Here is a 27,764-nt window from a genome sequence, read left to right on the forward strand (position 1 = left end):
GACATGGACATCAGGTTTCAGAGAGCAGTGTGGACAAGACAAAGAAATTCAAAAAGAACAGAATTTTCTCGGTAGCATGCAGCTGCTAAAAAAAATAAGATTTTTTAATAGAAGTATTTTACAAAGGAAAAATAGCCAGCACAACAACCTAATACACAGGTGCCCGCTTGCTGTGGCAAATACAAGACGTACAAAAAAAAGAAAGTGTCAACAGCACTCTTAGGTAAAAAAAAAAAATGGAGGCTCTCAGCGCACTTTTTGATCAAAATGTGCGCTGAGAGCCTCCATTTTTTTTACCTAGACTGCTGTTGCAACTTTATTTTACAAATCTTTTTAACTTTCTGGCACCAGTTCATTTAAAAAAAAAAAAAAAAAAAAAGTTAAGTTTCCACTGGAGTACCCCTTTAAAATAAATATTTGAATCTTCCCACAGCTAGCAACTTGCTCAGCTACTACACCCTTCATCCTGCCTCTTACTAGAACTGACACAATAGCTACAATACCAATTCAACTGATTAGTAAATTACTTCTATTTAGAAATCTTAAATTGTGTCATTCTTTTCAGTGTGACCAGTGCTCTCTGCTATCACCTCTGTCCATTGCAGGTGATGTTTGCCATGGGGATTGCTTCTACTATGGACAACTCCTGACACTGACAGGTGGCAGCAGAGAGCACTCTGGTCATACTGGAAAGAGCTACACAACTTCCTCTGTAGCATACAGCAGCTGATAATTACTGGAAGGCTTAAGGTTTTTATAAAAAAGTAATTTACAGATCTAACTTTCTGGCATGAGTTGATTTGAAAAACATTTCCCACCGATTTATCCCTTTAAAAAGGGAAATATCAATTGGAGATCTAGCAATGCCCTACTCCTGTCCACACATGGACAATACGATCTGGCCTAAGCTGTTGCTGCACTATACTTCTACAAGTTCTTACCTCCTCCGTTACGTAGCAGCCATTATAGGCAGCATTAAGAAGAATCATGTCATTTCGTTTGCTTGTCCAGAATCCACAGGCGGAGTTGTTGGTGAGGCTGTGAGGCTTCCCCTGAAAATCTGATTACAAGAGTCAAGATAAACTTAAGGGCATGTTCACACTTGGTAGTTCTGGCTTGTGCAACACTTCATTGCTAGGGGCACAGATTTTGAATTAGGACATAATGGCTCAGAGGTGACCACACCTTCAAATACTAGAATAAAGGGGCCATACAAAGGAACAGCAGGAGCTTTATGTTTCTTTGGATTGGGCATGATCCTACATAACCTAAAAATACTGAATCCAGGTCACAGTAGGGAAGAGTGCGCTACAACTAACATTGGGAAGCAGTTTCTCATGAATACTCCAAAATAATGTCAACACTGGGCTTTGCTGCCTTTACAGGGAATGGGAATAAATATTAACCCCTTAAGGACCCTTGATGTACGTGTACATCATTACACCGTGGTACTTAAGGACCCATGACGTACGCGTGCGTCATAGACAATTCCGGCCCCCGCTGTGCACTGGGTGGGGATCGGACCGGGATGCCTGCTGAAATCATTCAGCAGGCATCCTGTGCAGAAGCCCAGGGGGGGGGGGGGGTCACCACACTTGCGATTTGTGCGATTCCGGGTCATTACAGGTCTATGGTGACCCGGAGTAGAAGGGGGATTGTGGGTGTCCATGACACCCACAACCCCCCTGAAGAGATAGGAGTGAGGTGGCAGGGGTGCCACCCCTCCTATTGGTGGTCTAGACGCAACCACCAATAGCAGATCGGGGGCAGGGGAGGTTAACTTTAGTTTTTCCCCGTCCTGCCCACCCACAATAGGTGGGGCAGGATGGGGAAACCCAACAGGGACCGGCGCCGAAGATACACTTACTGATCCGGAGGCTGTGGGCGATGGAGATCAGGCGGTGACGTGCGGCTGGATCCTACGGAAGCCGGTGAGCTGCCTTGCGACATCTGGAGGGTACAGTCTGAGACCACTAGATAGTGGTCTCTAACTGTAGCCCTCCAGATGTTGCAAAACTACAACTCCCAGCATGCCCAGACAGCTGTCCGGGCATGCTGGGATTTGTAGCTTACTGTGGCGGACCACAGTTTGGAGATCACATTGCAGTGGTCTCCAAAACTGTAGCCCTCCAGATGTTGCAAAACCCAGAATGCCCAAACAGCCATCTCGGCATGCTGGGAGTTGTAGTTGCGTACCTCCAGCTGTTGCATAACTACATCTCCCAGCATGCCCTTTGGTGATCAGTACATGCTGTGAGTTGTAGTTTTGCAACAGCTGGAGGCACACTGGTTGGAAAACCTTCAGTTAGGTTCTGTTACCTAACTCAGTATTTTCCAACCAAACTGAAGGTTTTCCAACCAGTGTGCCTCCAGCTGTTGCAAAACTAATACTCCCAGCATGCACGGTCAGTACATGCTGGGAGTTGTAGTTTTGAAACAGCTGGAGGTTTGCCCCCCCCCCTGGTGAACTTACAGGGTACATTCACACGGGCAGGTTTACAGTAAGTTTCTTGCTTCAAGTTTGGGCTGCGGCATTTTTTGCCGCAGCGCAAACTCCTAGCGGGAAACTTACTGTAACCCGCCAGTGCAAATGTACCCTAAAAACACTACACTACCACATATACACCCCTTACACTGTCCCCCCAATAAAAATGTATTTATTGTATGGCAGCGTTTCCAAAACTGAGCCTCTAGCTGTTGCAAAACAACAACTCCCAGCATTTCTGGACAGCCACTGACTGTCCATGCATGCTGGGAGTTTAACAGCTGGAGGCACCCTGTTTGGGAATCACTGGCGTAGAATACTCCTATGTCCACCCCTATGCAATCCCCAATTTAGTCCTCAAATGCGCATCGCGCTCTCACTTCAGAGCCCTGTCGTATTTAAGGAAACAGGTTAGGGCATCTCCATACTCTGGAGATATTGAACTACAAATTTTGGGGGTCTTTTTCTCCTTTTACCGCTTATGAAAGGAAAAGTTGGGGGCTACACCAGCTTGTTAGTGCAAATAAAAATAAATTACACTAACATGCTGGTGTTGCCCCATACTTTTTATTTTCACAAGAGGTAAAAGGGAAATAAAAAAAAAAATTTGTAATACAATTTCTCCCGAGTATGGAAATACCCCATATGTGGGCGTAAAATGCTCTGCGGTCGCACAACAAGGCTCAGTGAGAGTGCACCATGTACATTTGAGGCCTAAATTGGTGATTTGCACAGGGGTGGCCGATTTTACAGCAGTTCTGACATAAGTGCAAATACCCACATGTGACCCCATTTTGGAAACTACACCCCTCACGGAATGTAATGAGGGGTACAGGGAGCATTTACGTCCCACAGGTGTCTGACAGATTTTTGGAACAGTGGTACATGAAAATGGAAAATTTAATTTTTAATTTGCACAGCCCTCTGTTCCAAAGATCTGTCAAACGCCAGTGGGATGTAAATACTCACTGCACCCCTTATTAAACTCTGAGGGGTGTAGTTTCCAAAGTAGGGTCACATGTGGGGGGTACTGTTCTGGCACCACGGGGGGGGGGGGGGGGTCTTTGTAAATGCACATGGCCCCCCCGACTTCCATGCCAAAAAATGTTTCCCCCCAAAAGCTCAATGGCGCTCCTCTTCTGAGCATTGTAGTGCGCCAGCAGAGCACTTGACGTCCACACATGGGGTATTTCCATATTCAGAACAGATTGGGGTTTAACATTTTGGGGGGCATTTTGTCCTATTACCCCTTGTAAAAATTAAATTTGAGGGAAAAAATAAAAATTTACAAATCCAAATTTCATGAAAAGTCGTCATACACCTGTGGGGTGTTAAGGCTCACTGGACCCCTTGTTACGTGCCTTGAGGGGTGTAGTTTCCAAAATGGTATGCCATGTGTTTTTTTTTTGCTGTTCTGGCACCATAGGGGATTCCTAAATGTGACATGCCCCCCAAAAACCATTTCAGAAAAACTCACTCAAATCCCACTGTCACTACTTCCCTTTTGAGCCCTCTAATGCGCCCGCCGAAAACTTCACACATGAGGTATTTTCTTACTCGAGAGAAATTGGGTTACGCATTTTAGGAAGATTTCTCCCCTTTTACCCCTTGTAAAAATTCAATAACTGGGTCTACAAGAACATGTGAGTAAAAAATGAAGGTTTTGAATTTTCTCCTTCACTTTGCTGCTATTCCTGTGAAACACCTAAAGGGTTAACAAACCTTTTGAATACTTTGGGGGGGGGTGCAGTTTTTATAATGGGGTATTTCTAATATGAAGGCCCTTCAAATCAGAACTGGTCCCTGAAAAATTTCGATTTAGAAAATTGTGAAAAATTGCAAAATTGCTGTTATACTTTGAAGCCCTCTGGTGTCTTCCAAAAGTAAAAACATGTCAACTTTATGATGCCAACAAAGTAGACATTGTATATGGGAATCAATTTATAATTTGGAATATCCATTTTCCTCATAAGCAGAGAGCTTCAAAGTTTTAAAAAAAAAAAATGCAAAATTTTCAATTCTCTACAGATTTTGGAATTCTTCATCAAGAAATGATGCAAGTATCAACAAAATTTTACCACTAACACAAAATAGAATATGTTACAAAAAAAAAAAAAAAAAAATCTTGGAATCAGAAAGGTAAAAGCATCCAAGAGTTAATTTTTGAAGTGACAGTGGTCAGATGTGCAAAAAAATGGCCGTGTCCTACAGTGAAAATTAGCTGGGTCCTTAAGGGGTTAAATTATAGGAATAAAAAAAAAAAAAAAAAAAATTTAGTGTGAACACAGCCTTAGCAAGAGTTAAGCTTTCTTTTCTGGTGAGGCAAGGGGATGAGCACCAGAACTAAAAGCACAAGCAGCCCAGAAAGTACACTGCATATATTACAGACTTGCCATAGCCACATTATGCAGCACACAAGACTGGAGTTAGAGACAGGCCCAGCAAACTGCACAATATAGAAGTTTTCTAGTCACAGATCACTTACAGCTAGAAAATAGCTACTTACCTAGAACCAGCAGTGAAAATGCAAGGCCCTCAAGTGACACAGGAAAGGACAGCTCCATATTGTCAATGCCACATTGGAGATGTGAAGATCCATCCCATAAATCCTTCCCATCACTCCAGAGTACACACCATGCCCAGAACACCAGTCCTAGCCTGAGCCCCACTTCACTGCTCCCCATTTTGTGTTCTATGATGGTGCACACTGCCAGGTACTCTACACTGAGCATTTATATCCTGAACAGGAGAGGGCCACAAACCTGATAGGGCCACTACAAATGTGAGCACAGGTGATAGGAAGTATAGACTATCCATACGGCATGTGTGTTCAATCATTGCTCAGCTTTGGGATGGTTCCAATAATTAACCCCTTAAGGACTAGGCCAATTTTATTTTTGCCTTTTTTTTTTTTCCTCCTCGCATTCTAAAAATCATGACTCTTTTATAATTTCATCCACAAACCCATATGAAGGCTTTTTGCACGACCAATTATCCTTTGTCATGACATCACTCATTTCACCATAAAATGTATGGCCCAACCCAAAAAATATTATTTGTGTGTGAAAATTAAATGGAAAACCACAATTTTGCTAATTTTGGAAAGTTTCGTTTTGACGCATACACTTTATGATAAAAATGACATATTGCCTTCATTCTGCGGGTCAATAAGAATAAAATGATACCCATCTTTACATTCTTTTCTATTATTGTACCACTTTAAAAAATCTCTAACTTTTTTAACAAAATTAGTATGTTTAAAATCCCTCTATTTTGACCACCTACAACTTTCACATTTTTCCGTATACGGGACTGTATGAGGGCTCAGTTTTTGCACTTTTTCTTTTTTTATCGCTACCACTTTTGCGTATATGTAACTTTTTAATCGCTATTAATAAAAAAATGTTTATAGGATGTGACAAAAAAAGCAGCAATTGTGGACTTTTTTAGTTTTTTACGCTTACACAGTTCACCATACAGGATCATCAACATTATATTTTAATAGTTTGGATATTTATGCACGCGGCAATACCAAACATGCTTATTAACCAGTTGGGGACAGAGGGTGTATGGATAAGCCATCGCGTCCCGGTACTTAAGGACGGAGGGCGTACCTGTATGCCATCCGCATTTCCGATCACCGCCGCTCAGTGGGTGGTGATCGGACTGGGATGACTGCTGATATCTATCAGTAGGTATCCCGTGGCAATGCCTAGGGGGGTCCTGAGACCCCCCCCCCCCCCCCCCATGTCGGTGATAGCCGCAAATCGCCGGTCAGGCTGCAGTGAAGATCGCGGGTAGGTAATCTTCACTGTGGCCTTCTCAAGGTTGCAAAACTACAACTCCCAGCATTCTGGGAGTTGTAGTTATGCAACATCTGGAGGGCCACAGTTTGGAGACCACTGTGTAGTGGTCTCTAAACTGTGGTCCTCCAGATGTTGCAAAACTACAACTTTCAGCATGCACTGACTGTCTGGGCATGCTGGGAGTTGTAGTTTTGCAACATTTGAAGTGGCACAGTTTGGAGAACACTATACAGTGGTCTCCAAACTGTAGTCCTCCAGATGTTGCAAAACTACAATTCCCAGCAAGCCCAGACAGTCAGGGATTCTGGGCTTGTAGTTCTGCAATATCTGGCCCTTCATATGTTGCAGAACTACAACTCCCAGCATGCCTGGACAATCTGGGCATGCTTGGAGTTGTAGTTTTGCAACATCTGGAGGGCTACAGTTTGGAGACCACTACTTAGCGGTCTCCAAAACTGTTCTTCCCCAGTTGTTGCATAACTACAACTTCTAGCATGCCCAGACTGTCCAGGCATGCTGGGAGTTGTAGTTCTGCAACATCTGAAGGGCCAGATATTGCAGAACTACACATACAGCATCCCTGACTGTTTGGGTATGCTGGGAATTGTAGCTTTGCAACAGCTGTAGGCACACTGGTGGGGAACCACTGAGTTAAGAAACAGACTCTAGCTCAGTGATTCCAACCCATGTGCCTCCAGCTGTTGCAAAACTACAACTCCCAGCATGTACGGTCTGTACATGCTGGGAGTTGTAGTTTTGCAACAGCTGGAGGCACACGGGTTGGAATCACTGAGCTAGAGTCATTTTCCTAACTCAGGAGTTCCCCACCAGTGTGCCTACAGCTGTTGCAAAACTGCAACTCGCAGCATGTACGGTCTGTCAGTGCATTCTGGGAGTTGTAGTTTTGCCATAGCTGAAGGTTTGGGGCGCCCCTCCCATGTGAATGTACAAGGCACATTCACATGGGTGGGTTTTCAGTGGATTTTCTACAAGTACACATCCCCCCCCCAATAAAAATGAAAAACGTCTCATACGGCGTTGTTTCCTAAACGGAGCCTCCAGCTTTTGCAAAACACCAACTCCCAGTATTGCCGGACAGCCATAGACTTGCAACAGCTGGAGGCACCCTGTTTGGGAAACACTGCCGTAGGGTTTTGGTGGAGACCAGCCCCATCCTTGTATCCGGGTTCGCCCCTATTGCAAAGTCCTAATTTAGGCCTCAAATGTACATGGCGCTCTCTCACTTTGGAGTCCTGTCGTATTTCAAGACAACAGTTTAGGGCCATATATGGGGCATTTCCATACTGAGGAGAAATTGTGGTACAAATTTTGGGGTGATTTTTCTCCTTTTACCCCTTATGAAAAGAAAAAGTTAGGGGCTACACCAGCCTGTTAGTGTAAAAAAATAAAAAAAATTTACACTAACATGTTAGTGGTGCCCCATACTTTTCATTTGCACAAGAGGTAAAAGGAGAAAATTTGTAGCGCAATTTCTCTCAAGTAAGGAAATACCCCATATGTGCACACAAATTGCTCTGCGGACGCACAACAAGGCTCAGGAGTGAGAGAGCGCCATGTACAATTGAGGTCTAAATTGGTGATTTGCACAGGGGTGGCTGCTGGTTACAGCGGTTCTGACATAAACACAAAAGAAAAAATACCCACATGTGACCCCATTTTGGAAACTACACCCCTCACGGAATGTAACAAGGGGTATAGTGAGCCTTAACACCCCACAGGTGTTTGACAAATTTTTGTTAAAGTTGGATGTGAAAAATAAAAATTAGTTTTTTTCCCCCTGAAATGCTGGTGTTACCCCAAATTTTTCATTTTCACAAGGGGTAATAGGAAAAAAGCCTCCCAAAATTTGTAACCCCATTTCTTCTGAGTAAGAACATACCCCATATGTGGATGTAAAGGGCTCTGCGGGTGCACTACAAGGCTCAGAAGAGAATGAGCGCCATTGGGCTTTTGGAGAGAGGATTAGGCTGGAATTGAAGGCCATGTGTGTTTACAAAGCCCCCGTGCTACCAGAACAGTGGACCCTACACCCCTCATGTAATTTAATAAGGGGTGCAGTGAGCATTTACACCCCACAGGTGTCTGACGGGTTTTTAGGAACAGTGGTCCATGAAAATGAAAAATATAATTTTTCATTTGCACAGCCCACTGTTCCAAAGATCTGTCAAATGCCAGTGGGGTGTAAATGCTCACTGCACCCCTTATTCCATTCTGTGAGGGGTGTAGTTTCTAAAATGGGGTCACATGTGGGGGAGGATCCACTGTTCTGGCAACATGGGGGCTTTGTAAAAGCACAGGGCCCCCGACTTCCATTCCAACCAAATTCTCTCTTCAAAAGCTCCTTTTCTTCTGAGCATTGTAGTGCGCCTGCAGAGCACTTTACATCCACATATGGGGTATTTCCATACTCAGAAGAAATGGGGTTACACATTTTTGGGGGCTTTTTCTCATATTACCCCTTGTGAAAATGAAAAATTGGGGGTAACATTCTATTTTACTTCCCATTTTAACGAAAGTTTGTCAATCACCTGTGGGGTGTTAAAGGGGTATTCCAGGAAAAAACTTTATTTATATATATATATATATATATATATATATATATATATATATATATCAACTGGCTCCAGAAAGTTAAACAGATTTGTAAATTACTTCTATTAAAAAATCTTAATCCTTTCAATAATTATCAGCTACTGAGGTTGAGTTGTTGTTTTCTGTCTGGCGACAGTGCTCTCTGCTGACATCTCTGCTTGTCTCGGGAACTGCACAGAGTAGAAGAGGTTTGCTATGGGGATTTGCTTTTAAACCGTGCGGTTTCCGAGACAGGTGTCATCAGAGAGCACTTCGACAGAAAAGAACAGCTCAACTTCAGTACTGAAAGGATTAAGATTTTTTAATAGAAGTGATTTACAAATCTGTTTAACTGTCTGGAGCCAGTTGATATATAAAAAAGTTTTTTCCTGGATAATCCCTTTAACCCCTTAAGTACCCAGCCAATTTTCACTGTAGGACCCGGCCATTTTTTGAACATCTGACCACTTTCACTTTAAGCATTAATAACACTGGGATGCTTTTACCTTTCATTCTGATTCTGAGATTGTTTTTTCATGACATATTCTACTTTATGTTAGTGGTAAAAATTTGTCGATACTTGTATAATTTCTTGGTGAAAAATTCCCAAATTTGATGAATAAATTAAAAATTTTGCATTTTTTTAACTTTGAAGCTCTCTGAATATTCTAAATAAATTATACATTGATTCACAAATACAATATATCTACTTTATGTTTGCATCATTAAGTTGACATGTTTTTACTTTTGGAAGACATCAGAGGGCTTCAAAGTATAGCAGCAATTTTCCAATTTTTCACAAAATTTTCAAAATCGAAATTTTTCAGGGACCAGTTCTGTTTTGAAGTGGATTTGAAGGGCCTTCTTATTAGAAATACCCCACAAATGACCCCATTATAAAAACTGCACCCCTCAAAGTATACAAATGACATTCAAAAGGTTTGTTAACCCTTTAGGTGTTTCACAGAAATAGCAGCAAATTGATGGAGAAAATTCAAAATCTTCATTTTTTACACTGGCATGTTCTTGTAGACCCGGTTTTTGAATTTTTACAAGGGGTAAAAGGAGAGAAATCTTCCTAAAATGTGTAACCCAATTTCTCTCGAGTAAGGAAATACCTCATATGTGTATGTCAAGTGTTCAGTAGAGGGCTCAGAAGGGAAGAAGCGACAATGGGATTAAGGAGAGTGAGTTTTTCTGAAATGGTTTTTGTGGGGCATGTCGCATTTAGGAAGCCCCAATGGTGCCAGAACAGCAAGTTGGATGTGTAAATGATTTTTTGTTTCACGACAAATCCTAGATTTCCCCCAAGTTTTACATTTTTACAAGGGATAATAGGACAAAATGCCCCCAAAATTTGTAACCCCATCTCTTCTGAGTATGTGAATACCTCATGTGTGGACGTCAAGTGCTCTGCTGGCGCACTATAATGCTCAGAAGAGAAGGAGTCACATTTGGCTTTTGATAAGCAAATTTTGCTGAAATGGTTTTTGGAGGGCATGTCGCATTTAGGAAGCCCCTATGCTGCCAGAACAGCAAAAAAACAAACAAAAAAAAACACATGGCATACTATTTTGGAAACTACACCCCTCAAGGAATGCAACAAGGGGTACAGTGAGCCTTAACACCTCACAGGTGTTTGACGACTTTTTGTTAAAGTCGGATGTGTAAATGAAAAAAAAAAATTTCACTAAAATGCTGGTTTTCCCCCAAATTTTACATTTTTACAAGGGGTAATAGGAGAAAAAGACCCCCAAAATTTGTAACCCCATTTCTTGTGAGTATCCACAATGTGTGGATGTCAAGTGCTCTGCTGGCGCACTACAATGCTCAATAGAGAAGGAGCGCCATTGAGCTTTCCTAGAGTGAATTTGTTTGGAATGGAAGTCAGGGGCCATGTGCGTTTACAAAGCCCCCCGTGGTGCCAGAACAGTGGACCCCCCCGCCCACATGTGACCCCATTTTGGAAACTACACCCCTCACAGAATTTAACCCCTTAACGACGCAGGACGTATATTTACGTCCTGCGCCGGCTCCCGCGATATGAAGGAAAAAAGGAAAAAAAAGGTTAATAAAGGTCATTTAACCCCTTCCCTAATAAAAGTTTGAATCACCCCCCTTTTCCCATAAAAAAATAAAACAGTGTAAATAAAAATAAACATATGTGGTATCGCCATGTGCGTAAATGTCCGAACTATAAAAATATATCATTAATTAAACCACACGGTCAATGGGGTACACGCAAAAAAATTCCAAATTCCAAAAAAGCGTATTTTCACTTTTTATACCATTAAAAATGAATAAAAAGTGATCAAAAAGTTCGATCAGAACAAAGATTGTACCGATAAAAACTTAAGATCACGGCGCAAAAAATGAGTCCTCATACCGCCCTGTACGTGGAAAAATAAAAAAGTTATAGGGGTCAGAAGATGACATTTTTAAACGTATAAATTTTCCTGCATGTAGTTATGATTTTTTCCAGAAGTACGACAAAATCAAACCTATATAAGTAGGGTATCATTTTAACCGTATGGACCTATAGAATAAAGATGAGGTGTCATTTTTACCTAAATATGCACTGCGTAGAAACGGAAGCCCCCAAAATTTACAAAATGGCGTTTTTTCTTCGATTTTGTCGCACAATGTTTTTTTTTTCCGTTTCACCGTGAATATTTGGGTAAAATGATTAATGTCACTGCAAAGTAGAATTGGTGACGCAAAAAATAAGCCATAATATGGATTTTTAGGTGGAAAATTGAAAGGATTATGATTTTTAAAAGGTAAGGAAGAAAAAACGAAAGTGCAAAAAATGAAAAACTGAGTCCTTAAGGGGTTAATAAGGGGTGCAGTGAGTATTTACACCCCACTGGTGTTTGACAGATTTTTGGAACAGTGGGCTGTGCAAATGAAAAATCCCTTTACCCCTTGTTACCTTCCTTGAGGGGTGTAGTTTCTAAAATAGTATGCCATGTTTTATTTTTTTTTTACTGTTCTGGCTCCATAGGGGCTTCCTAAATGCGACATGCCCCCCAAAAACCATTACAGCAAATTTCACTCTCCAAAAGCCAAATGTCGCTCCTTCCCTTCTGAGCCCTCTAGTGTACCCACAGAGCACTTTACATCCACATATAAGGTATTTCCTTACTCGTGAGACATGGGGTTACACATTTTGGGTGTCATTTTCTCCCATTACTCCTTGTGAAAATGAAAAGTTTGGGGTAACACCAGCATTTTAGTTTTAAAAATCACATTTTTAATTTTCACGTCCGACTTTAACGAACGTTCATCAATCACCTGTGGGGTATAATGACTCAATTTACCCCTTGTTATGTTCCTTGAGGGGTGTAGTTTCCAAAATAGTATGCCATGTGTTTTTGTTTACTGTTCTGACATCATGGGGGCTTCCTAAATGCGACATGCCCCCCAAAAACCATTTCAGCATAATTCACTCTCCAAAATCCCATTGTTACTCCTTCCCTTCTGAGCCCTCTAGTGCACCCACAGAAAACTTTACTTATAAGGTATTTCCTTACTCGAGAGAAAATTAATTACAAATTTTGGGGGGTCTTTTACCTTTTACCCTTTGTAAAAATGAAAACAATGGGGCTACAATAACATGTTAGTGTAAAAATGATGGAGATTTTGATTTTTCTCCTCCATTTTGCTGCTATTCCTGTGAAACACATAAAGGGTTAACAAACTTTTTGAATGTCATTTTGAATACTTTGAGGGGTGCCATTTTTATGGGATCCATCATAGGGGATTTGCAACATAAAGACCCTCAAATTCACTTCTAAACTTAACTGGTCCCTGAAAAATTCTGATTTTGAAATTTCCGTGAAAAAATTGGAAAATTGCTCCTAGACTTTGAAGCCCTCTGATGTCTTCAAAAAGTAAAAACATGTCAACTTTATGATGCAAATATAAAGTAAACATATTGTACATGTGAATCAATATGTAATTTATTTGACATGTCCCTTTTCCTTACAAGCAGAGAGCTTCAAAGATGAAGCTGAATGAAAAATTCTAAATTTTCACATTTTTCCTGAAATTCGGGAATTTTTGCAAGTATCAACGAAAATTTACCACTAACAAAAAGGAGAATATGTCATGAAAAAACTATCTCAGAATCAAATTTATAAGTAAAAGCATCCCAGAGTTATTAATGCATAAAGTGATAGATGTCAGATTTGAGGGGAGATTGTGGGAGGGGCTTTTTAACTTTTTTTTTTTTTTACTTCTTAAAGGGGTACTCCCGTGGAAAACTTTCTTTTTTTTTTTTTTTAAATCAACTGGTACCAGAAAGTTAAACAGATTTGTAAATTAGCGTATAGATGAGTAGTTCGGCACTGCTAACTTCTGTACCTGAAGGCGAGTGGACACTAAGTCGCTGTAGCGGATTGAGGATACGGTGGTGCTCGGACTCACGTAGAATATACCATCAGTGCATGAGAAAACAAAGAAAAGTCGGCACTCACCGGATTTCCAATTCAGCAGATTTTATTGCACATTACTCACAGCCGTAGTACAATTCTCGGGGAGACGACGGATGGTACAAGGGGGGTACCACAGAGAGGCTCTGTGGTACCCCCCTTGTACCATCCGTCGTCTCCCTGAGAATTGTACTACGGCTATGAGTAATGTGCAATAAAATCTGCGGAATTGGAAATCCGGTGAGTGCCGACTTTTCTTTGTTTTCTCATGCACAGATTTGTAAATTACTTCTGTTAAAAAATATAAATTCTTCCAATTCATTTTATGTGCTGTATACTACAGAGGAAATGCTTTTCTTTTTGGATTTCTCTGATGTCACGACTACAGTGCTCTCTGCTGACCTCTGCTGTCCATTTTAGGAACTGTCCAGAGCAGCATATGTTTGCAATGGGGATTTTCTCCTGCTCTGGACAGTTCCAAAAATGGACAGCAGAGGTCAGCAGAGAGCACTGTGGTCGTGAAATCAGAGAAATCCAAAAAGAAAAGCATTTCTTCTGTAGTATATAGCCCCTAAAAAGTACTGGAAGGATTAAGATTTTTTAATAGAAGTAATTTACAAATCTGTTTAACTTTCTGGCACCAGTTGATTTAAAAAAAAAAAAAGTTTTCCACGGGAGTACCCCTTTAAGGACGCAGGGCATACCTGTATGCCCTACGCCCAGTCCTGATCTATAACGTGTCAGTCCCAGAATAAACCCATATTGAAAGCCGGGACCCTGGGCTAATAGCGTGCGTTGTGCCGGGCGCTATTAACCCTTTAGACCTTTAAACACATCCCGGCAGCTCAGTCGGGCTGATCGGGAACACTGCGGTGAAACCACGGTGTCCTGATCAGCTAGGACACAGCAGGAGGGTCCCTTACCTGCCTCTGGCATGTCCGATAAGCGATAGAATTTCTCCATGCCTGAGATTCAGACAAGAGAAGTCAAGCCCCGATAACACTAATCATCCGCAGGCAGATGATCAGTGTTAGGAATCAATGTAATGCATGTTATAGCCTACAAACATATAGCCTACAAACATACAGTCATGGCTGTAAATGTTGGCACCCCTGAAATTTGTCAAGAAAATGAAGTATTTCTCACAGAAAAGGATTGCAGTAACACATGTTTTGCTATACACATGTTTATTCCCTTTGTGTGTCTTGGAACTAAACCAAAAATGGGAGCATAAAAAGCTATTTGGACATAACGACACCAAACTCCAAAAATGGGCTGGACAAAATTATTGGCACCCTTTCAAAATTGTGGAATAATAAGATTGTTTTAAGCATGTGATCATACCTGAAAGTAGATAAAAAGGAGAGAAGTTCACTAAGTCTTTGCATTGTGTCTATGTGTGCCACACTAAGCATGGACAACAGAAAGAGGAGAAGAGAACTGTCTGAGGACTTGAGAACCAAAATTGTTGAAAAATATCAACAATCTCAAGGTTACAAGTCCATCTCCAGAGATCTAGATTTGCCTTTGTCCACAGTGCGCAACATTATCAAGAAGTTTGCAACTCATGGCACTGTAGCTAATCTCCCTGGGCGTGGATGGAAGAGAAAAATTTATGAAAGGTGTCAACGCAGGATAGTCCGGATGGTGGATAAGCAGCCCCAAACAAGTTCCAAGGATATTCAAGTTGTCCTGCAGGCTCAGGGAGCATCAGTGTCAGCGCGAACTATTTGTCGACATTTAAATGAAATGAAACACTATGGCAGGAGACCCAGAAGGACCCCACTGCTGACAAAGAGACATAAAACAGCAAGACTGCATTCTGCCAAAATGAACTTGAGTAAGCCAAAATCCTTCTGGGAAAACGTCTTGTGGACAGATGAGACCAAGATCAGGGCTGGATCATCATTGGTGCTCATGGAGCACCTGCTCCGGGCCCCGTGCCCGCAGGGGCCCCGTCACATTCGGGACATCCCTGTGGGCTGCTGAGTTGCGGATCGGGGCCCCCGATAGCCCGGCCGCGGCCACTTTAAAACAGTGACCAGCGGCGGCTCCTGTGGGCCCACCCCGGACTCCTCCTGCTGTTTCTATATTTCATATTTCCTTACCTAGCCGCGCTCGGCAGGATCAGGTGATGCGTCGGGTCTTGTGGGCTGTGGGCTGTGACGTCTCCTGCGGCTCCTCTGCACGGCGTCAGGGACGTCACTCGTCATTTCCTGCAGGGCACAGTTTTCTTCATTACACCCCAGCACTGCAGGAAATGACGAGTGACGTCCCTGACGCTGTGCAGAGGAGCCGCAGGCGACATCACAGCCCACAAGACTTGACACATCACCTGATCCTGCCGAGCGCGTCCAGGTAAGGAAATATGAAAAATAGAAAAAGGAGGAAGGGGGGGGGGGAGCAATAATGGGGGGAATGATTGGCATGGGGGGAATGATGAGTGGGGGGGGGGGTAATGATGAGCAGGGGGGGTTAATGATGAGCAGGGGGGGTAATGATGAGCAGGGGGGGTTAATGATGAGCAGGGGGGTTAATGATGAGCAGGGGGGGTTAATGATGAGCAGGGGGGTTAATGATGAGCAGGGGGGGTTAATGATGAGCAGGGGGGAGTTAATGATGAGCAGGGGGGGGTTAATGATGAGCAGGGGGGGTAATGATGAGCGGAGGGGGGGAATGATGAGCAGGGGGGGAATGATGAGCAGGGGGGAATGATGAGCAGGGGGGAATGATGAGCAGGGGGGAATGATGAGCGGGGGGGAGAATGATGAGCAGGGGGGAGAATGATGAGCAGGGGGGAATGATGAGCAGGGGGGGGAATGATGAGCAGGGGGGGAAGGATGAGCAGGGGGGGTTAATGATGAGCAGGGGGGAATGATGAGCAGGGGGGAATGATGAGCAGGGGGGTTAATGATCAGCAGGGGGGTTTAATGATGAGCAGGGGGGGTAATGATGAGCAGGGGGGGTAATAATGAGCAGGGGGGAATGATGAGCAAGGGGGAATGATGAGCAGGGGGGAGAATGATGAGCAGGGGGGAGAATGATGAGCAGGGGGGAGAATGATGAGCTGTGGGAGCAGGGGGGTAATGATGAGCAAGGGGGGTAATGATGAGCAGGTGGGGTCATGATGAGCAGGGGTGAATGATGAGCAGGGGGTAATGATGAGCAGGGGGGTAATGATGAGCAGGGGGGGTAATGATGAGCAGGGGGTAAATGATGAGCAGGGGGGAGAATCATGAGCAGGGGGGGTAATGATGAGCAGGGGGGGTAATGATGAGCAGGGGGGGGTAATAATGAGCAGGGGGGAGAATGATGAGCAGGGGCAGGGAATGATGAGTAGGGGGGATGATGAGCAGGAGGGGGGGAGAATGATGAGCAGGGGAAAATGTGGGAAAGGATGCGGGGGGGTAAATATGGCACAGAGGCTGATAAAAGGGGGAGGAAGGAGGGGGGGGGGACTGAGGATCAAGGGGAATCAAAGATGGGGGTATGATGAGGCATATAGTTCAGAGTTATAGTCATTTATTTTACATTTATTTTTCCCCCTCAATTTTCCTGTGAAAATGAGGGTACGTGTTATATGCCAGTGTGTGTTATACGCAGATATATACTGTAATTCCCCCTCCCCCCCCCTCACATTCAGCAGGACATCCCTGTGTCCTGAAGATCTTTTCGGGACACAAGAATGTCCCGGTTACCTTTCTGTGGCCCCGCAGTATCTTTAAAAACACAGGGAGGTAGCGCACGCAGGGACATCACTGACGTCCTGTGCGTGCGCCCATAGGAGCGGAGCAACGAGGATGCACGCATGGTAAGTTACCTACACGTCATCTTCAGTGCTCCGACCACCGCTCCTCTGGTCCCGGGACCTGCTGCTATGGCCCCTAGGCCATAGCAGTAGATCATGACCCCGGACCAGAGGAGCGGTGGTCGGAGCACTGAAGTGGGGCAGTACACAGACATACAGCCTCCAGCCATACACTGTATATGATTGGAGGCTGTATGTCTGTGGGGGACACTGCCAACGTAATGTGGGGGGACTACAACCTAATGCGGGGGAACTGCAACCTACTCGGGGGGAACTACAACCTAATGTGGGGTAACTGGGGGTGGGGTTGGTGGAGAAAAGTGTAGTGGAGAATGACCAGGAGTGCATGGGGGGCTGAAGTGAGGTTGTTTGGGGGGGGGGGTGAGGTAAGGTAAGTGTGGGTTTGGTAAAGGGGGCAGAGGAGTGTGAAGGGGACTGAAGGGGGGTAGGGGGTTCAGAAAAGTGGACTAGTAGAGGAGGACCAGGAGTATTGAAGGGGGGGGGGACTTAAAGGGGATAAGATGTCTAGGGATGGAGTACCCCTTTAAGGACCAGGGGAGGACTAAGGCTAAGTTTCCAGAGAAGGCAAAAGCACAAGAAAAAAATGCCAAAAAATTACCATAACACAGGAAAAAGCCGTAGCAGTTTTTCTGCAGGTAAAAAAAGGGGGAAACCTAGCCTTAGGGGTCTCTGGGAGCAGGAGTCTGGAGGAGGACTTAGGGGTCTGGGGGGGCAGAGGGGTCTGGGGGAATTAGGGCTCGTCCACACTACCAACTTCCGCCAGCAGAATTTTGCTTGTTTTCAATGGGATGCTGCTGCTCTGTGCACACTACGGAAGACACAGTGTGTGGTAGTATTATTTGTAGAGGGCATGATGTTTGGCAGTATAATATACAGGGTACACAGGGTTTGGCAGTATTATATACAGGGTACACAGGGTTTGGCAGTATAATATACAGGGTGCACAGGGTTTGGCAGTATAATATACAGGGTGCACAGGGTTTGGCAGTATTATATACAGGATACACAGGGTTTGGAAGTATTATATTTAGGAAGCACAGTCTCTTGAAGGGTTATAATGATTGTTGTCTTTATACAGAGGATGAGGATCGGCTGGCAGAGTGAGGAGCCAATGATGTCCAGGCGTCAAACTTTACAGAGGAAGATGGAGCTGGAAGAAGACCTGGCGTCTGGACCAGATGAAGAAGAAAAGGAAAGACAACAGAGAAGACGTCTCCTGTGAGTCATTTTATGTTTGTGAATTCTCCTGACTGTCCCATTAGATCTCTCCTCACTTCTAAGTTTTGCAGTAATAATGGATGACACTGTACCCCAATTTGAGGCTCCAGCTGTTACAAAACTACAACTCCTATAACGCCTGAAGCTCTCCAGACATAATGGGGGTTGTAGCTTTGCAACAGCTGGAAAGAGTGACCAGAACTGAAGTGATTTTAGACCATGCAGCCCATTTTATTTTAACGGGGGCCTGACTCCTGTGACACCCACCAAAAGAAAAAAGGGGGACATAGTCTAATATACCCAGGCCTATTTTTGGTCTCAATCTGTTCCTTACTTGACAGCCCCGCAACAGGTCTCAGTGGAAGGGAAGGGGGACTATCGGGGGGTGGTGGGGGGTGCGTGGGGGGCCCCATCATAATGAAGTGCTCCGTCTTCCAGGCAGTCTTAATCTGGCCCTGACCAAGATAAAGCTTTTTGGTAAAGCACATCGGGGGGGATTTATCAAAATCTGTCCAGAGGAAATGTTGCACAGTTGCCCATAGCAACCAATCAGCTTGCTTCTTTCATTTTTAACAAGCCTCTGTAAAATGAAAGAAGCAATCTGATTGGTTGCTATGGGCATCTGGCCAACTTTTCCTCTGGACAGGTTTTGATAAATCTCCCCCATCATTCTACTGTTTACCAAAAACAGAATGAGGCCTACAAACAGGTCTGTTGTTTAACCCCTTAAGGACCAGGCCATTTTATACCTTAAGGACCGGAGCGTTTTTTGCAATTCTGACCACTGTCACTTTAAACATTAATAACTCTGGAATGCTTTTAGTTATCATTCTGATTCCGAGATTGTTTTTTCGTGACATATTCTACTTTAACTTAGTGGTAAAATTTTATGGTAACTTGTATCCTTTCTTGGTGAAAAATCCCAAAATTTGATGAAAAAAATGAAAATTTAGCATTTTTCTAACTTTGAAGCTCTCTGCTTGTAAGGAAAATGGATATTCAAAATATATTTTTTTTGGGTTCACATATACAATATGTCTACTTTATGTTTGCATCATAAAATTTATGAGTTTTTACTTTTGGAAGACACCAGAGGGCTTCAAAGTTCAGTAGCAATTTTGAAATTTTTCACAAAATTTTCAAACTCACTATTTTTCAGGGACCAGTTCAGTTTTGAAGTGGATTTGAAGGGTCTTCATATTAGAAATACCCCATAAAAGACCCCATTATAAAAACTACACCCCCTAAAGTATTCAATAAAACATTCAGTAAGTGTATTAACCCTTTAGGTGTTTCACAGGAATAGCAGCAAAGTGAAGGAGAAAATTCAAAATCTTCATTTTTTACACTCGCATGTTCTTGTAGACCCAATTTTTGAATTTTTGTAAGGGGTAAAAAGGAGAAAATTTTTACTTGTATTTGAAACCCAATTTCTCTCGAGTAAGCACATACCTCATATGTCTATGTTATTTGTTCAGCGGGCGCAGTAGAGGGCTCAGAAGGGAAGGAGCGACAAATGGTTTTTGGGGGGCATGCCGCATTTAGGAAGCCCCTATGGTGCCAGGACAGCAAAAAAAAAACACATGGCATACCATTTTGGAAACTAGACCCCTCAGGGAACGTAACAAGGGGTAAAGTGAACCTTAATATCCTACAGGTGATTCACGACTTTTGCATATGTAAAAAAAATATATATTTTTTTTACCTAAAATGCTTGGTTTCCCAAAAATTTTACATTTTTAAAAAGGGTAATAGCAGAAAATACCCCCCAAAATTTGAAGCCCAATTTCTCCCGATACAGAAAACACCTCGCATGGGGGTGAAAAGTGCTCTGCTGGTGCACTACAGGTCTCAGAAGAGAAGGAGTCACATTTGGCTTTTTGAAAGCAAATTTTGCTCTGGGGGCATGCCGCATTTAGGAAGCCCCTATGGTGCCAGAACAGCAAAAAAAAAACACATGGCATACCATTTTGGAAACTAGACCCCTCGGGGAACGTAACAAGTGGTAACGTGAACCTTAATGCCCTACAGGTGTTTCGCGACTTTTGCATATGTAAGAAAAAATATTTTTTTTTTACCTAAAATACTTGTTTTCCCAAAATGTTTACATTTTTAAAAAGGGTAATAGCGGAAAATACCCCCCAAAATTTGAAGCCCAATTTCTCCCGATTCAGAAAACACCCCATATGGGGGTGAAAAGTGATCTGCTGGCGCACTACAGGTCTCAGAAGAGAAGGAGTAACATTTGGCTTTTTGAAAGCAAATTTTGCTCTGGGGGCATGCCGCATTTAGGAAGCCCCCATGGTGCCAGGACAGCAAAAAAAGCCCACATGGCATACCATTTTGGAAACTAGACCCCTCGGGGAACGTAACAAGGGGTAATGTGAACCTTAATACCCTACAGGTGTTTCACGACTTTTGCATATGTAAAAAAATATATATTTTTTTTACCTAAAATGCTTGGCTTCCCAAAATTTTTACAATTTTAAAAAGGGTTATAGCAGAAAATACCCCCCAAAATTTGAAGCCCAATTTCTCCCGATTCAGAAAACACCCCATATGGGTGTGAAAAGTGCTCTGCTGGCGCACTACAGGTCTCAGAAGAGAAGGAGTCACATTTGGCTTTTTGAAAGCGAATTTTGCTCTGGGGGCATGCCGCATTTAGGAAGCCCCTATGGTGCCAGGACAGCAAAAAAAAAAACACATGGCATACCATTTTGGAAACTAGACCCCTCGGGGAACGTAACAAGGGGTAATTTGAACCTTAATACCCTACAGGTGTTTCACGACTTTTGCATATGTAAAAAAATATATATTTTTTTTACCTAAAATGCTTGTTTTCCCAAAAATTTTACATTTTTTAAAAGGGTAATAGCAGAAAATACCCCCCAAAATTTGAAGCCCAATTTCTCCCGGGTAGGGCGATACCCCATATGTGGCCCTAAACTGTTGCCTTGAAATACGACAGCGCTCCAAAGTGAGAGCGCCATACTCATTTGAGGCCTAAATTAGGGATTGCATAGGGGTGGACATAGGGGAATTCTACGCCAGTGATTCCCAAACAGGGTGCCTCCAGCTGTTGTAAAACTCCCAGCATGCCTGGACAGTCAGTGGCTATCTGGCAATACTGGGAGTAGTTGTTTTGCAACAGCTGGAGGCTCCGTTTTGGAAACAGTGGCGTACCAGACGTTTTTCATTTTTATTGGGGAGGGGGGCTGTGTAGGGGTATGTGTATATGTAGTGTTTTTTACTTTTTATTTTATTTTGTGTTAGTGTAGTGTAGTGTTTTTAGGGTACAGTCGCACGGGCGGGGGGTTCACAGTAGTTTCTCGCTGGCAGTTTGAGCTACGGCAGAAAATTTGACGCAGCTCAAACTTGCAGCCGGATACTTACTTTAATCCTCCGCCCATGTGAGTGTACCCTGTACGTTCACATTGGGGGGGGGAACATCCAGCTGTTGCAAAACTACAACTCCCAGCATGTACGGTCTATCAGTGCATGCTGGGAGTTGTAGTTTTGCAACCGCTGGAGGCTCCGTTTTGGAAACAGTGGCGTACCAGACATTTTTCATTTTTATTGGGGAGGGGGGCTGTGTAGGGGTATGTGTATATGTAGTGTTTTTTACTTTTTATTTTATTTTGTGTTAGTGTAGTGTAGTGTTTTTAGGGTACAGTCGCACGGGCGGGGGGTTCACAGTCGTTTCTCGCTGGCAGTTTGAGCTGCGGCAGAAATTTTGCCGCACCTCAAACTTGCAGCCGGATACTTACTGTAATCCTCCGCCCATGTGAGTGTACCCTGTACGTTCACATTGGGGGGGGGGGGGGGACATCCAGCTGTTGCAAAACTACAACTCCCAGCATGTACGGTCTATCAGTGGATGCTGGGAGTTGTAGTTTTGCAACAGCTGGAGACACACAGGTTGTGAAACACCGAGTTTGGTAACAAACTCAGTGTTTTGCAACCAGTGTGCCTTCAGCTGTTGCAAAAGCTACAACCCCCAGCATGTACGGACAGCGGAAGGGCATGCTGGGTGTTGTAGTTATGCAACAGCTGGAGGCATACTACTTTGGCTGGGGATGCTGGGGATTGTAGTTATGCAACAGCTGGAGACACACTGGTTTGCTACTTAACTCAGTGTGCCTTCAGCTGTTGCAAAACTACAACTCTCAGCAGTCACCGACAGCCAACGGGCATGCTGGGAGTTGTAGTTATGCAACCACCAGATGCACCACTACAACTCCCAGCATGCACTTTAGCTGATTGTGCAAGCTGGGAGTTGTAGTTACACAACAGCTGAAGGTGCACTTTTCCATAGAAAGAATGTGCCTCCAGCTGTTGCAAAACTACAAGTCCCAGCATGCCCATAAGGGCATGCTGGGAGTTGTGGTGGTCTGCCTCCTGCTGTTGCATAACTACAGCTCCCAGCATGCCCTTTTTGCATGCTGGGAGCTGTTGCTAAGCAACAGCAGGAGGCTGTCACTCACCTCCAACGATCCAGCCGCACAGGTCAGTCCCTCGTCGTCTCCGCCGCCGCCGCTGCTCCTGGGGCCCCGATCCCAACAGGGGCGCCGGGGATCGGGGTCCCCAGCACCCGGGGTGCACGTCCCGCACCCGCTCACGTCCTCCGGAAGAGGGGCGGAGCGGGTTGCGGGAGTGACACCCGCAGCAGGCGCCCTGATTGGTCGGCCGGTAATCCGGCCGACGAATCAGGGCGATCGTGAGGTGGCACCAGTGCCACCTCACCCCTGCTGCCTCTGGCTGTTCGGGGCCGTCTCTGACGGCCCCGATCAGCCAATAATTCCGGGTCACCGGGTCACTGGAGACCCGATTGACCCGGAATCCGCCGCAGATCGCTGGACTGAATTGTCCAGCGATCTGCGGCCATCGCCGACATGGGGGGTCATAATGACCCCCCTGGGCGATATGCCCCGATGCCTGCTGAACGATTTCAGCAGGCATCGGGGACCGGCTCCGCCCCAGATGGTTGCGGGGGGCCGGTAAAACACATGACGTTCTCATACGTCATGTGTCCTTAAGGACTCGGAAATGGAGACGTATGAGAACGTCATGTGTCCTTAAGGGGTTAAACTGTAAATGTCCTGTTAAGCACATCTGTTACTGCACTAATAGAGTAACATGCAGTGACGGAAGTCTCCTATAATGTACTTTTCTGCAGGTTCCGTTCCCACATCTTTTATTTTAACCGGATGCAGGACGGAGCCTGCAGCGCTTTTAAAAAAAAAAATTTTTTTTGTTTTCCCTAAAGCATCTGGTAACTGCTGCTTCCTATACTATAATACAAAACCTTCCCCAAAATGATCATTTCTCAGCATACAGTAGCGGCAGGAAGGCGGGGTTACGTTATGTAACCTTTGAGAGAGCAGCCAATCCGCTTCTCTGTCAGCAAACCGCCCCTTTGGCTGCACCTCCTCCTGCTGGACGGCTTAGAAAATCAAAACACTGCATTCCACGAGGTATGGTGAGCTGGCCAGTGTTGATATTTTGTTCCCCCCCAGACTGCTCCACATGTACGGTGTCCATTTTAGGACATTGTCAGTCATCAGCCGCAACTCCTTCCCCTGTGAGCAGGGGCGGACTGACACCACTCATGGCCCCCGGACCAAATAAAGCAAGGGCCCCAAGCAAGACTCCACCCCTGGCCCCACCCACATATGCCCCGTCCCTATTCCCACACAGTATGTACATTGCCATAGAATAGGGGGTGCAGTGCGCTTGAGGCTATGGTGTACTTTAAGGGATGGCAATGCCAATCACCTCAACTACACCAAGCACTTAAAAACACTGAACTATCCTCCTCCTTTTTATGCCAACTTGGGATCTCTGTCTGTGATAGGGTGGGTTCACACTACGTTTTCTCCCATACGGGAGCACATACGGCAGGGGGGAGCTAAAACCTCGCGCTCCCGTATGCCTTCGTATGCGCTCCCGTGTGTCATTCATTTCAATGAGCCGGCCGGAGTGAAACGTCCGGTCCGGTCGGCTCATTTTTGCGCCGTATGCGCTTTTACGACCGGACCTCAAACCGTGGTTGACCACAGTTTTAGGTCCGGGGGAAAACTCATACGGCGCAAAAATGAGCCGACCGGACCGAACGTTTCACTCCGGCCGGCTCATTGAAATGAATTACACACGGGAGCGCATACGAAGGCATACGGGAGCGCGAGGTTTTAGCTCCCCCTGCCGTATGCGCTCCCGTATGGGAGAAAACGTAGTGTGAACCCAGCCATACCCAGTCCAACTTGGCTCCAGCCTTCACTCACCTTAAAGGGGAACTCCCGTGGAAAACATTTTTTTTTTTTTTAAATCATCTGGTGCAAGAAAGTTAAACAGATTTGTAAATTACTTCTATTAAAAAATCTTAATCCTTCCAGTACTTATTAACTGTAGTTAGGCAGACTGTCTGCTTCACTACAGTTCCTGCCAGAAATACTCTGTGTTGCTGGGAAGCCTACTCCATCTTCTACCTGCCTTTCACCGCACCCTACATGATGGTACAGTCAGACATATAAGTTATATTTCACATATAACTGTGGTGACGGAGTGAGGCAATGGTGTTACAGGGTCTGGTGGTATTAACCCTTGTTTTGTTGGGAAGCCAGGGTGCGGTTGTTTTCTGAATGAGGCCGTGCTGACAACTGGCCTAAAAACGGCAGGAAATAAATAATGGAATGTCCACAGGAGGATTATGAGATAACTGGAACTTTTACTTAAACTTTTAAGTCTTTACAGTTATGCAGTTTCTCTTGAGGTAACCTGGATGCAGTATACCTCACAGGCATTGCTGGGACTAGTAGTCTTGAGATTTATGCAGGCCACTGTGCTACTAATTATATGCTTTGAGTTGAATAGTAGTCACTAGGAATTGTAGAAGGAGCTTGATAACTCACGTTTTTGTAGTAACTGCAGGTTCCTTAGGCTTTGGCCTAGTTGAAATTGTGCTTGAATTGGTGTTGCTGAAGTGTAAAGGATGATGAGCAGGAACCAAGAGGAAAGAGAGCGAATTTAGAGACTACAGCCCCTTATATACTAAGGAGGCTGAACTACAGCCCATTGGTGGAAAAGCCTGTAGGTCCTGAACCCAGAGAACTCTGGGTACATCACATGACAATATCACATGACCCAGGAAGGTCAACTTTATATATAATTAACCATATACACAACACACTTACAATCCATTTATAGGAGTTGAGCAATGGGTAAGCCCTGCAGGAGAACCCTGTGGAATGGAGGAACTCCAACTGAGGGACCCAGGACAGGAACAGGACAAAGTCCTGTACCGGGATACCACATAACTTATAAGTCAGACTGTGCCATCATGTAGGGAGCGGTGAAAGGCAGGTAGAAGATACATACAACTAAACAATTCATAAGCCACCCACCTGGCCAGGCTACCCTGTTTTGGGTCCATGCAGCTGTCGACTGACTAGGCCAGCAGAGAGATCAGGGCACTTCTTCGGGAGGGCTCTGTACACCGAGGACAAGCAGGGCTCTGTACACTGAGGACAAGCAGGGCTCTGTGCACTGAGGACAAGCAGGGCCCTGTACACTGAGGACAAGCAGGGCTCTGTACACTGAGGACAAGCAGGGTTCTGTACACTGAGGACAAGCAGGGCTCTGTACAATGAGGACAAGCAGGGCTCTGTGCAGTGAGGACAAGCAGGGCTCTGTACACTGAGGACAAGCAGGGCTCTGTACACTGAGGACAAGCAGGGGTCTGTACACTGAGGACAAGCAGGGCTCTGTACACTGAGGACAAGCAGGGTTCTGTACCTGAGGACAAGCAGGGCTCTTTACACTGAGGACAAGCAGAGCTCTGTACTCTGAGGACAAGCAGGGATTTGTACACCGAAGACAAGCAGGGTTCTGTACACTGAGGACAAGAAGGGCTCTGTACACTAAGGACAGGCAGGGTTCTGTACACTGAGGACAAGCAGGGCTCCGTACACTGAAGACAAGCAGGGTTCTGTACCTGAGGACAAGCAGGGCTCTGTACACTGAGGACAAGCAGGGCTCTGTGCAGTGAGGACAAGCAGGGCTCTGTACACTGAGGACAAGAAGGACTCTGTACACTGAGGACAAGCAGGGTTCTGTACACTGAGGACAAGAAGGGCCCTGTACACTGAGGACAAGCAGGGCTCTGTACCTGAGGACAAGCAGGGCTCTGTACACTGAGGACAAGCAGGGCTCTGTGCAGTGAGGACAATCAGGGCTCTGTACACTGAGGACAAGCAGGGCTCTGTATACTGAGGACAAGCAGGGCTCTGTGCAGTGAGGACAAGCAGGGCTCTGTACACTGAGGACAAGCAGGGCTCTGTACACTGAGGACAAGCAGGGCTCTGTACACTGAGGACAAGCAGGGCTCTGTACACTGAGGACAAGCAGGGCTCTGTACACTGAGGACAAGCAGGGCTCTGTACACTGAGGACAAGCAGGGCTCTGTACATTGAGGACAAGCAGGGTTCTGTACCTGAGGACAAGCAGGTGTGGTGTCTAGAGTGTTGCAATGATATTACAGGGTCTGGTGGTATTAACCCTTACTTGTCATGATGCCAGGGTGCAGTTTGCTTAGTATTGAAGATCCTGCCACCAATCAGCCCACAAACGGCAGGGATAATAAACGGAATGTCCACAGCAGATTTTATGAGATAACTGGAACTTAGAACACAATTACACACATTGCTTTGTATTGCATTGATAACCCATTACAAACACATTTGGAAAACCACACGTAAAAATGTGTGCGTTTTTGAAAAGGCATTCGTGTTTTATAGTTTTGGTCAATGATGCTTAGCACTATTCAAAATATACAACGATGCATTGGGTAACAGCGCCCCCACTGGAACAGGTTTGAACTCACAAGTGACATCTGATTGGAGTCATTAAATCTCTTTTTTTCTCCTCTATTTGGCCTAGGCCACCACAATGACTTCATCCCACAGCTCTCAGGTACCTCCAGGGCACTGCGCTCTTTGGTGCTTTCAGCCATCACACAGATTACTTACCATGTCCCCTTCTTTCTCAAGCACAACCTGCTTTCCTATGTCCCCCTCTTTTCAGAGAATTATCTTCCAGAGGTATATACAAGACACGAGTAGTTATCCTGTGCAGTTTCCATGTATACAGAATAAGGGCAGATACTAAGCAGGGGTGTGGAAATTAAAAAAAATACTACTTGTCCAAGGGACTAAAGCGGAACACAATCTACTTGTCCCTCATGATGATCCACTTGTCCAGGTAGATAAAATAAATTCAACCAAAATAGTAGGAAATAAGGTCTTTATTAGTTTCTGCACTTTCGTTTTTTCCTCCTCGTCCTATAATAGCCATAACTCTAATTTTTCCATCTACAGACCCATATGAGGCTTGTTTTATTGAGGGGA

The 27,764-nt window shown here is 44.6% G+C and overlaps 2 protein-coding genes across 5 annotated transcripts in view; one reads left to right on the forward strand and one right to left on the reverse strand.

The window, feature by feature from the left end:
- Positions 1-27,764, reverse strand: part of LOC130267342 (zona pellucida sperm-binding protein 4-like) — a 40,408-nt gene that overhangs the window by 8,058 nt on the left and 4,586 nt on the right. For 2 of the 3 annotated variants that reach the window (XM_056516927.1, XM_056516926.1), the window contains exon 2: positions 942-1,060. In XM_056516927.1, coding sequence (XP_056372902.1) covers positions 942-989 — 48 coding nt within the window. In that variant the 5' untranslated portion in view covers positions 990-1,060. Of the gene's footprint in view, positions 1-941; positions 1,061-4,991; positions 5,330-27,764 lie in introns of those variants that run through there. The other variant, XM_056516925.1, reaches the window with a different exon arrangement.
- The window catches only part of LOC130267341 (zona pellucida sperm-binding protein 4-like), a 28,253-nt gene continuing 18,737 nt past the window's right edge, over positions 18,249-27,764 (forward strand). Inside the window, exon 1 of one of the 2 annotated variants that reach the window (XM_056516923.1) lies at positions 18,249-18,363. In XM_056516923.1, the coding sequence (XP_056372898.1) occupies positions 18,324-18,363 (40 nt within the window). In that variant the 5' untranslated portion in view covers positions 18,249-18,323. Of the gene's footprint in view, positions 18,364-18,987; positions 19,073-27,764 lie in introns of those variants that run through there. The other variant, XM_056516924.1, reaches the window with a different exon arrangement.

Source organism: Hyla sarda, chromosome 4, assembly GCF_029499605.1.
Source record: "Hyla sarda isolate aHylSar1 chromosome 4, aHylSar1.hap1, whole genome shotgun sequence".
NCBI classification, from domain to species: domain Eukaryota; kingdom Metazoa; phylum Chordata; class Amphibia; order Anura; family Hylidae; genus Hyla; species Hyla sarda.